Consider the following 11,453-nt stretch of genomic DNA (forward strand, 5'->3'; position numbering starts at 1 on the left):
AATAATTACTATAATTAATAAAATAATTTAGGGCCTAAAGACTCAGTGGTAAATGTGGGGAGCCTTTTCTGATACATTCATCCGTGTCTCAGAGCATGGGCAAATATCAGACTCGGAGGCCGCACAGACTGCTGCGCTCCTCAGCTGCGCTACCGTCCTGTGCAGGCACACACAGACCAAATGGAGAGAAATAGATAGGGCCGCATTTAAAAATTATCTTTTGGCACAGATGGTGGGAGGAATCTGGCTCTCTAACCATCGCTGGCTGGCCACATGCTGGAGGAAAAAGAATGGGGCCAGGTGAGGACTGGCTTTTTCAGCTGGCAGAAGACAACCCGAAGCCCCCTAGGTCAGCATCTTGCTTTTTCTGGGTAGGCCTACTTTCTTTAGGACGGCATGCACCGCAGAAGCGGTCCCTGCGTAGTCAGCGCCATGGGAATCTGGCCTCTGACCATCTGTTTCACCTATTCTGGTCAACAGAGAAGAGATCATGAAAGCTACGGCTCTGCCTTGGTTGCAGACATGGTGAGGGGAGAGTGAGCTGTCTCATGCTTCTACCATGCTCCAGACAGGCAAGGGCCACACTCATGAGGGTCCCAGGGCGTAACAGTCTGCTCTTCACCCACCCTTCCATGTGCAAGGCGCTGCTCTGTCACTATAATCCTCACGGCAACCCTCTAAGGTGAGCGCTTGTCATTACACCTGTTATTCAGATGGAAGAAAGGCAAGAGTTCTTAGTGTTAGCCAGGGGTCTGCTGCAGACGTGGGCTTGGTACGTATAGAGGTGGTTTTCAGAATTACACACACCACAGCAAGAGTTCTTATTTCATTTTGGTCTGCACGTAATAACATAAAATCTGCCTCCTATAGCCACAGGTTTCTCATCTGTGGATGTGATCAATTATGGATGGAAAATATGTGTTGAAAAAGTGTCTGTAAGGAATATGCCCCGGTCTTTTTCCATGACATTATTCCCTAAATGATACAGAATAACAACTGTTTACATTAGTATTTATAGTGTATTAAGTATCTTAAGTAATTTAAAGATGATTTAAAGTACACAGGGAGGAGGATGTACATAGGGTATATGCAGATACTGTATCATTTTATATAGGGGACTTGATCGAGCACCTCTGATTTTGGTATACGTAGGGGATCTTGGAACTAATTTCTTATGGATTCTAAGTGATGCTGTGACAAAAATCAACTCATTACCGCCAGTCTTTACAATGAACCTTCAAAGGGTGTATCTTTATTTTTCCCATTTATCCATGGAGAAATGGGCTCTAGAGGTCAAGCAGTTTAATCTAACTTTCGTCATTTATAAAAATCAAACTCAGGATTTCAACCCAAGCCGGTTTGGCTCAATAAATCCTTGGCAAATTCCTTCGAAACCCTCTACCTCTTTGATAACCCTGACCTAAGAACATAAAGCTCATTGAGTTTTAAAAGGCCCCAAATGACCACTGCATGCACAGTGAGGAATTAAGTCAGCTTTAAGGGCCTGGTGTTCCAGACGCAGGCCTCAGAGAAGCAGAAAGACAGACCAGCGCCTGCGATTTGAGAACTGGTCTTGCGCAGGAGCAGCAGAAGCGGGCACAGGGCCTTGGCCTTTGCCACAAGGACTCTGGCGCCTCTTTTGACCCCAGCAGCATTAAGTGGCTTCCCACACACGGAGGAAGGCGTGTTCTTACCAGCCTGTCATATTGAAGTCCCTGTACAGCATTTTCTTTCCGAGCTCCTTCCTCTGTACTCTCCTTGGGAACTCCAGATGTGTGAATTCATTTCCTAGCAAGTGAGGCTGCATGAATGCCTAATAGCAAAAAGAAGAAGAAGAGAAAAAGCCACATACATATTTAGAAGAAAAAATAAGACTCAGAGATGTTTTGCCAGTTGAGACAGGCCACGGTTCACAAACAAGAAAATCACCTCACATTTCAGGAGAAGTAGAGATTTCAAAATTTAAACATCAATAGATGAGCAAACACCGTGCACTTCATTAATAAAGGAATGCTACTTTTTTATTTGATATGCAGAACTATTTGCAATCAGAGATGCACATAGCTAAAGGCATAAGAAAAGAGAGACTGAGCTTCTCCAGAGTTCAGGTTTTAATTCAGATCGAGTACGGCGTTAGTTAGTTCCCTGAATGGCCTGTCGTGAGGCCAAAGGCGAGCAGGCGTGCCTTGACTTTGCTTGCTCCTCACTCATACTGCAGTCAGCCTGGCCCGGCCTCGGGAAGCCGCGTGTGAGTGTGCAGCAAACACGGGCCCGCGGCCGCAGGGTGGGGCTGGAGGCAGCGGACGGGAACATTCTGCTGGACGCCCTCCAGCTCGCTCTGCTGTCTTTGCTCCTGTCACTGGAAGCCGATTCCGGAGCAGATGGCTTTTTCCCTCCCCCCAGATCTCAGTTCATGCTACGAAAGTCTTAAGCAAGCAGCCACTTAGGGGATTGCTTTGAAACAACAAACAGTCTCACTGTTACACTCACAATTCAAACCTAAGAGACGGAAAGCTCGTGTTTTCACTGCCCCCTCAGAGGCCACACAGTCCGCATACCTGCCCCCGAATGTCCCACCTCCAACCCACGCTGGCGTCGCAGCAGTGTGGTGGAATGGCCCATCTCTCCTTTTTGGCAGGGAAAAAGAGTGGGCAGGGTCCATCCCAGCCTGGCACTGCAGGAAGGCAAAGGCTCCCTGTGACAGGACAGATGGCCACGTCCTCGGTTTATTGCCACTGCTTGAGGCTCCCTTATCAGAAATGCTTGGGATCAAAAGTGTTCAGAATTTTTCTTTAGTGTCTCCAAATACATAATGAGTTCTCTTGGAGATGGGAACTAAGTTTAAATATAAAATTCAGTTATACTTTAGAAACATCTTATACACACAGCCTGAAGGTAATTGGATACAATATCTTCACTGTACCTATGCTTTAACTATCACTTGTCACATGAGGTCTGGTGTGAAATTTTTCAGTTCTGGCATTATGTTAGAGCTCAGATAGAATCTGGGGGCATTTCAGAAGATTCTGGATTTTTGTGTTAGGAATGCTCAACCTGTAAGAGACAGCCTCCACAGTCCGTTTCCCACGAGCCGATGCCAGCAGGTGTCCAACTGGTGCTCATGGTAGTCTGGAGGTGCTAGTTAGACATTAGTTCTCCGACGCTAAGTTTATCAGCAGCCAAAGGAAGCGAGCTGAATTGTTACCAGGTGGTCACATTTGGCCAGAGATGTAACAGGAAGGCAGTCGTTATGGACAGGCTTGGGGACAGGGCACGACGGGATGACACAGCCTGGTGGGAATTCTGGATCTCTTGGAGGGGCTCTGAAACTCTGTGAGGGCATTACACTTGGGCTGCTGTGGAATATGAAGGAAGCTTAAACACTGGTCTTCAAGAAGCTTGCTGTGAAAGGAAGGAAGGAAGGAAGAAACGATGGGAATGAATACATAATAGCAGAAATCACCCATCCAAATACTAACCAGGTCCAACCCTGCTTAGCTTCTGAGATCAGGTGAGATGTGGTAAATTCAGGGCAGTATGGGTGTAGCAAAGAAATAAGATGTGTTATGTGCATGTACCAACTCACCACGGGGAATGTAATCATTATGTACTGCAATCATATACTAATAAAAAATAAATTTAAAAAATGAAAATAAAAGGTGTAAGCCAATGGTGAGGCCTTTGTGTGAGACTTCAGTCGGTGCCCAAGTTCTGCATTTATAAACTGTGTGACTTTTGCAGGTAATTTAATTCCCTGGGTCTCAGTTTCCTTACCTGTGAAATAAGATTAATTATATATCTCATACACTATTTTTGTAATTAAACACCTCTAGTGCACTGATCATGGTTATCTTTGCTCGTAAAATAGCTATTATATCCATTTAATGATTATTGAATCCTATTACATCCTGAGTACCATGCTCAAGGCCTTCTGAGTTCTCATTTCACCCTTCAACAAATTTATGGACAGGAATAGTTACTTAATTTGTGGGGCTTGGTGCAAAATGAAAGTGTGGAGCCTCTAGTGAAAATTAAGAATTCTAAGACAGGGACAGCAGTGCATTAAAGTTAGCATAAGACCCTGTGTAAGTGTGTCAGTTACACCCCCATGAAACCAGCCATGCCAAAAGGGTAGATAGTATTTTAGTCCTCTTTTATTTTGGTCCATCAAGAAAAACTAAGGAACAGAAGTTTAGTTGTCAACACACAGTGCAATCTGTCACGTATTCTTTATCATCTTTTACAATGCTGAGGCTCTATCAGCATGGAGGCTTTTGGTTTCCACTTGCAACCGGACTGATGCTGAGGTAGGGTGCTGTATATGAGTACTGGGTATGTATCTTACCTTACTCATCCAGCAATGCTACAAAGCCCATGTCTTAGACTCAACTTACAAACAAGGAAAGTAAATTCCAGAAAGGTTAAAACACCAAGCCCAACACCTAGGACTGGGTAGGTGTAGGAGCCTGAGCTTAGCATTTCACTCAACACACCCATCCTATCCTATGTTAGCTTTTCAACCCCCACCTGAAAGAGAAGCACTAGGACGCCTTCGGCTGTTCTGTATGGGAGATTCTGATCAGAACTCAGAAGACCAGGAGGCTGACAGAAATCCTGCTGGTAAAGACCAGGTTTGGGAGGTTTCTGCTGCAAAGAACTGCATTGATTGTTGAACTCCAGAAACTTTGCCTGAAACTGAGATTAAGGGTGGTGGACTCATTAATCTGGCAAAAGAAATTGCAAGGCAGTCCAGTGTTGAGGCAGTGGCATGGCTATTCTTGGGGGCTTTTAGTCAGATTTACGTTGAGAATCAAGAGCAAAGTGCCCAGCAGGATGACTTAAAACATTGTGAGTCTGGCCAGGAAAAAAGCTCCAGTGGACTGCAAAGATAGAGCTGAAGAGATCTCTATTGCTGAGAAGGAACACGAGAATAGAAAGATGGCCTGAGGGTATCACTAGGAGCAGCAAGTCTCCCCTCTCTGCAGCCTCAAACCTGCAAAAGTGAAAGACTTTGCTTTGAGGAGAAAGCCCCAGAACTCCATGTTCCAGAATGGCGGCAGCAGCTGTACCAGGTTCCAGAATGGCGGCAGCATAGAGAATCTGTTCCTCAGAATCGGATTCAGAGTGCCCAGCGATCCAGGCACTCGACTCCTATGGCCAAGAGAGAGGAAAGCCTGGCTACTGCTCCAGGTTGCAGCAGACCTTGGCATCATCTACATGGCACTGGATTTAGGTGCATAAAAATGCAAGAGTTCTAAGGTTAAGAAGGCCTCCACCTGGATTTCAGAAGGTCTGGGTAGCCTGAGACAGCAGTGTGTAAAGCTGTGAGTGAGAATCCTAAAAGTGCAGTGGAGACCTCAGAAGGTTGGAAAAGCCAGAAACGTGGTTTGTCTGAGGAAAGCTGCAAGGAAAGAGCAAAGCAGGCCCAAGAGAGCCCTAGGAACTTCAACCACCAGAAGTGCCATAGGGGTGGAGCCACATAAGGCCTCTGGAGCTCACAATTTATCACAGATTGTTTCAGATGTTCCACATGGAACTACAGGACATAATGTTAGCCCTGCTGGATTTTGGACTTGCTTTGCTTTGTATCCCTGTTTGTACCTTTATGAATGGTCATGTGTATCTTGTGCCATTGAATATTAGAAGTGTCTAACTTTGTTTTCATTTGCAGAGGGGCTCACAGCTAAGAGTTTGCCTTACATCTTGGAGGAGAATTGGGACTTGGACTATCCAGCAGTGCTGAAACTGTTAGGACTTTGGCAATTCTTTAGAGATGGACTAAAATGTCTTTTGCATACAAGGATGTACATGAGTCTTTGGGGGTCCAGGGGTGGAATGTTATGGTTTGTGTCTGGATGTCCCCCACCAAAGCCTCATGCAGTCATGGGGCGAGCTTCTAGAGTTTATGATTGATTCATGATCGAGTGCTGGGATTATGGATGTGAGTGCTACACCCACCCTGGGGCAGGTCACCTACATACAATATAAAGGACAGAAAGAGTCTTCTCTCTTGCTCCTCCCTTTTGCTCTTGTTGCTTTTTGCTATCTTCTGCCACCATGAACGGTTGCCCTCTGCCATGTGCCACCCTGCCTCGGAGCCAGCTGAGTATGGACTAAAACCTCCACAAACTGTAAGCTAAATAAACCTTTCCTTCTTTAATTTGGGCATTGGCTATTTTGTCTCAGCAGTGAGAGAAAGGTAATGAAGACACTTACAAAAAATAGGAAGGGCCACAAAAGGCCTGTGACTTTTTTGTCCTGGACTGTAAAATCTGAATCAACACACTCAGCTAAAAATAAATTAATACACATATCTGCACTCAGCATGGTTATAGGGATGTTTCTGACATTATGTGTAATAGTAAAAATCTAAAAGAAATCATTTAATACTTACATGAGTGAATAAATATAGCATAAATTCATGCAAAGGAACCCTATGCTATCATTTAGAATATAATGTACAGAATATGCAATGACACACAGGACTGACTGAATTATAAAAATCAGGTATGTGTGAGTGTATAAGGTTACATGTGATGTGTCATATGCACAGATCTATATATGACATATGAATGTACATATAACTATGTGCGACAGTCTGAGTGTATCTTCAAATTCACGTGTTGGAAATAATCCCCAGTGCAATCTTTTTGAAGGTATTGAGGTCATGCGGGCTCTGCACTCATAACTGATTAAGGCTGCCATAAAAAGGGCTTGTGGGAGTGGACTTACTGCCTCTTTCCCTTCTGCCTTCCACCCTGTGAAAATGGAGTGAGAAGACCCACACTGGAGGTGGGGGCCTTGACCTTGGACTTCCTAGACCCCAGAACCACAGGAAAAAACTCTATCTTTGTAAATAATTTACCCGGCCTATGGCATTATGTTATAGTGGCACAAAATGGACTAATACTGCATGGTAAATATAGATACAAAACAGACAGGTGTGTTATTACCAAACAGGACAGGACCCAAAGGACCTTCCTGAGTGTATTCCTTCACAAGCCTTGTGACTAAGAGTATGTAAGGTTCAGGACATGTTACACCCAAATGGCACTTGGACGTTTGAGGAAAATGCAGACACAGGCTGCCACAGTTTGGAAGTGTCCGCAGAGCCCGTGTGTTAAAGGTTTGCTCATCAGCCTGTGGAACTGTGGGGAGGTGGTGGAACCTTGGGGTTTGGGGGCTGGTGGAAGAAGTTAGGACATTGGTGTGTCCCACAAAGGGGATATTGAGAACTCTGCCCCTTTCCTGACTTTCTTTGCTTCCCGGCTGCTATAAGGGGAAGCATGCCACATGCTTCTGCCATGAGGCCCAAAAGCAATGGGCCAAGTAACCATGGACTGGATGCTCTGAAATCGTACACCAAAATAACCTTTCCTGTTTTTAACTTGACTGATCTCGGGCATTTAATTGGAACTGACAGGACGCTAACACATAGAACACAGCAACTGTAAAGAATTCTTGTTATGCCTCTTCCCCAGAAATAGACCATAAAACCTGGCTGACCTGAAAATGGGTCTCAAATCCTGATTCCAGAGAGGTTCTACTCCATACCCAGGAGAAAGGAATGTTATACAGAGATATCAGGAAGACTCAGAGCAAACAGATCTCTGCTACCCACCTGCTCAAGCTTACTACCTTAGATCATACATAAACCCTTTCAGCCTATACCTATGTATGACTACCCACACAATACAGTTTCCCTTGTCTGGCTCTTGATTTTTGAAGGATCTTTAATCACATACAATTTACACTAAACAAGTTTTATGCTTTTCTCTTCTCAATTTGTTGTTTGTTATTAGGGTCACTGGCCGTGAACTAGACAAAGTGCATGCATATATATTATATATGTATATGCATATCTATGCATGCATTTTTTCTCTCCTACAAGGGTAAATGTGCAGTTTCAAGCACTTTGTCTCCAAAAAGAAGGACAAGCAGGCCTTTGGGTGTTGCTTTAACCAGGTAGCCTTGTACCCTTTTTAGTTGGTATACATTCACCTAGGCAGTTGTATAAGAATATTTGTTTTAAAAAAAAAGATCTGTCGAGGCACATACTGTACCTGCAGGCTAGCTGGCACCTCTGCAGCTGTTTCATTACCTACAGGGACCGCCTCATCTCTCCCTCTAAGGACGTACAGGTTCAAAGGAGATTTAAGCCTTGGGTCACTTGTTCCTTCACATACAAAGCCTCTCACAATCTCAAGACACTGCTAGCTTTCTCCTAGGATAACAAGTAGGTACTGCATTTCATTAAATCTAAGATGCCATTTAGTAGATGCACCATTACCTCATTACCCCTAAGCAACAAAAGAAAAGCTGCCAATTAAATTGTATGTAATACTTTTTTAACCACTGCAAACTTTTAGTTTATTCTTTTCTGGAAGATTGCCTTTAGATTTAAGGTAAATTTTAATTAGCTATCACTTTTGTGTGTTCTTAGTAAAAGATATGGAAGTACAGATGCTCCATGACTTATGATAGGGTTACGTTTGACAAACTCCATCGTAAGGCATAAATGCAATTAATATTCCTGACCTGATGAACATCAAAGCTTAGCAATACAATATACTGTGGAGTATCCTTCGCTTACCCTTGTGATCTCCTGTCTGACTAGAGCTATGGCTTTCTGTTGCTGCTGCATATCACTAGGCCAGAAAAAGATTATAATTCAAAATCTGAAGTATGGCTGTTACTGAGTGACATTACCTCTGCATTATCATGAAGTAAAAAAATTGTAGGTTGAACCACCATAAGTCAAGGATAGTCTGCCTATTGGCTAAGGTTTTCCAAACATTTTCACATCCTGAACCCCACAGCTTTCATCCCGTTTCAGCTCTGAGTTAGAATGTTCACGTCTTTCCAGTGCCCCATGTTTCCTGAGAGCTTTGGTGACACTGTATTTCTTAAATAATCCAGATGATTATTTAAGAACTATGTGCCCCAAAGCCAAGGGTGCGGAAGTCTGCAAGCCAGGCTGGCAATTACCTATAGCCAGCTTACTTCTGATTCCCGCTGTGGGAATGTGGTTAAACAAGTCTGATTTCAACTGCCCATTTCTCTCCACAAACTAGTTTTGATTTCAAAGATGCTTAATAAATGTTTTAGTTGCATCCCCAAATTTTCTTCCAAGCTTCTGGACATGCATCCCCCAAGTTGATATGATGGGGTGCAGATCTTTAGTCCTAAAATATGTCACGTAAGCATTTGAGAAAACACAGAAGGAAAGTCTATTTTGCTTCCTCCTTGCCCTTCTCTTCTCTGCAAATCTTAAGACCCTCATTCTAGAGGCACCCTCCCAATCACACAGGGGAGGAGCACCCCAAATTCTGAAGACCCCTCAACATAAGAGAATCTAAATACATAACACGTCTTGCTAAGTTCCCCCGGTTTATTTCTGTTAATCAGATCACAACCCCACTGTCCAATCATATTTCTCCACAAATGTCTATTTTTCATCAACTCTAGGCAAAAAGTACACAAGCTTACATGTTTCTCTGGATCATCATTTTCTTACAAGGTCTACGGTGTCACATAAATTTTGTACTACACAAATTGGCTGCCTTTGGTTAACCTGCCTTTTGTTATGGAAATCTTGCTAAGAAGCTTATAAGGGACAAGGGAAGAAAACCCCTCTGTTCTCTCCTACAGAGACCAACTCACCTGGGTTTGTACACACCTGTGTCGTGCCTGCCATCTGGCTAGCAACAATGGACGGCACAGTAGTCCAGCTCTGAGGAGGAAATACTGACACTGATGCCGCACCCTTGAATTTTTCTCTCTTTAGGGTGATTTTTCCTTCTCTCACTCTCTTTTTTATTCACTAACTGCCGCAGCACATATGTCAAGATCCCCTTCCTGTCACAAGCGCACCTAGCACAGAACTGTGAGTGACCCGTGGTGCTTGGGGCATGCTTTGGCCACTTTCCTTGTTACAGTCACCATCCACCTCCCGACGGCAGCCTCCTTCCCAGCGCTCTGATCGCTCGCTGCTGTGGCGGACTCTGCAGTTACTGGTATTAAAGTAACGCATCTTGAGAACCAAGGATAAGCAGAGCAAACATATGGCTGCTGAGTGAAGAATGAGATGCGAAAATTCACGGAGGCGCACAACTTGTAAAAATCACCTGTTGGTTTTTGGAGGAAGATGCTGCTGTATGTTACTGTATCTTTTTTAGACATCACCATAAAAGTTTACATATGTGGCCTCCACATACACGTTTACGTACATACGTATTTCAAAGGCACTAGTGTTATAGGCACCTGAGTTAGATACAAATATTAAAATTATTATAGGCCATCAGACAGGGCTAGGCCCTCGAAGGAGCCAGTGCGGAAGATGAGATTCCTTGCAACTGTTCGGGAGACAAGACACCTCCAGCTGTGGATGAAAGATTAAACAGATGCGCCTACATACTTCCCTAGGGATGGACCTCTGAGATGGATATTCTAAACAGGTAGCAATCACCTTGAAAAAGCCAGGAAGAGTCACTAGCCCAAGAGTTACTTTCCCTACAGGAAAAGCCCTTGTTCTCTATTCATGCCTGCATGCTAAGTGACTCGCTTCCCCATTTGATCCCAATTTAATCAATTTTACCTGAACAATTATACTTGTAATCTTATTGGCTGACCATAGTTTTGTCCCACCTCATACCCACCTAGCGAGTTCCCATGTTTTCCACCTTGGACCCGCCTCACCTTGTGGTTTTGCCCTATAAAAGTCCCTAAAAAAGACAGGCTCCTGGGCAACCCACTTGGGTCCCCCGCCGTCCCTCTCTCAGACAGAAGGTTTCTTTCTCTCAATAAATATGTTCTGCTCTTAACCTCTGCTGTTCCTAAAATTCATTCTTCAATTTTAGAGAACACAAACTCATCACAGATATCATTCAGGTTGGGAGTTTGTATTTCCTGTATCACTAGGCCATTATAAAAATCTTACCTGGTGTGTCTGCCTTGCCTGGGCTGAGCCCCGGACATCTTTGGAAAGCCCAGTGAGTCTGAGCTCTGCCTCCCCGACCAGTGTGCAGGGCAGGTGAAACCTCGGGCACCTTCTGGGGCCTCAGTGGCTATCTGCCACATCCATAGTGTGTTGCCCCAGGCTGGGCTAAACCCCGGACACCTCCAGGCTTCCCGGTGAGTCTGGACTCTGCCTCCCTGATCAGTGTGCAAGGCAGGCAAAACCTCGGGCACCCTCTGGGGCCTCAATTTCTACCTGCCACACCCATAGTGTATCTGCCTGGGCTGGGCTGAGCCCCAGACATCTTCGGGGAGCCGGTGAGTCTGGGCTCTGCCTCCCCGACCAGTGTGCAAGGCAGGTGAAGCCTCGGGCACCCTCTGGGGCCTTGGTGGCTACCTGCCACACCCATAGCATGTCAGCCTGGGCTGGGCTGCCACCACTCACCAGCAGAGGAGCTACACTGAGCACTGGGGATCTTCAGACTCGCCCTGCCCCT

The 11,453-nt window shown here is 44.8% G+C and overlaps 1 protein-coding gene across 1 annotated transcript in view; it reads right to left on the reverse strand.

The window, feature by feature from the left end:
- The window catches only part of Ppm1h (protein phosphatase, Mg2+/Mn2+ dependent, 1H), a gene marked incomplete in the record, with an annotated part of 156,539 nt that overhangs the window by 65,654 nt on the left and 79,432 nt on the right, over window positions 1-11,453 (reverse strand). The window contains 1 exon segment of the mRNA XM_013520940.1: window positions 1,695-1,813. Coding sequence (XP_013376394.1) covers window positions 1,695-1,813 — 119 coding nt within the window.

The sequence above is a fragment of the Chinchilla lanigera genome, unplaced genomic scaffold (assembly GCF_000276665.1).
Source record: "Chinchilla lanigera isolate Chin_1 unplaced genomic scaffold, ChiLan1.0 scaffold00057, whole genome shotgun sequence".
NCBI lineage: Eukaryota > Metazoa > Chordata > Mammalia > Rodentia > Chinchillidae > Chinchilla > Chinchilla lanigera.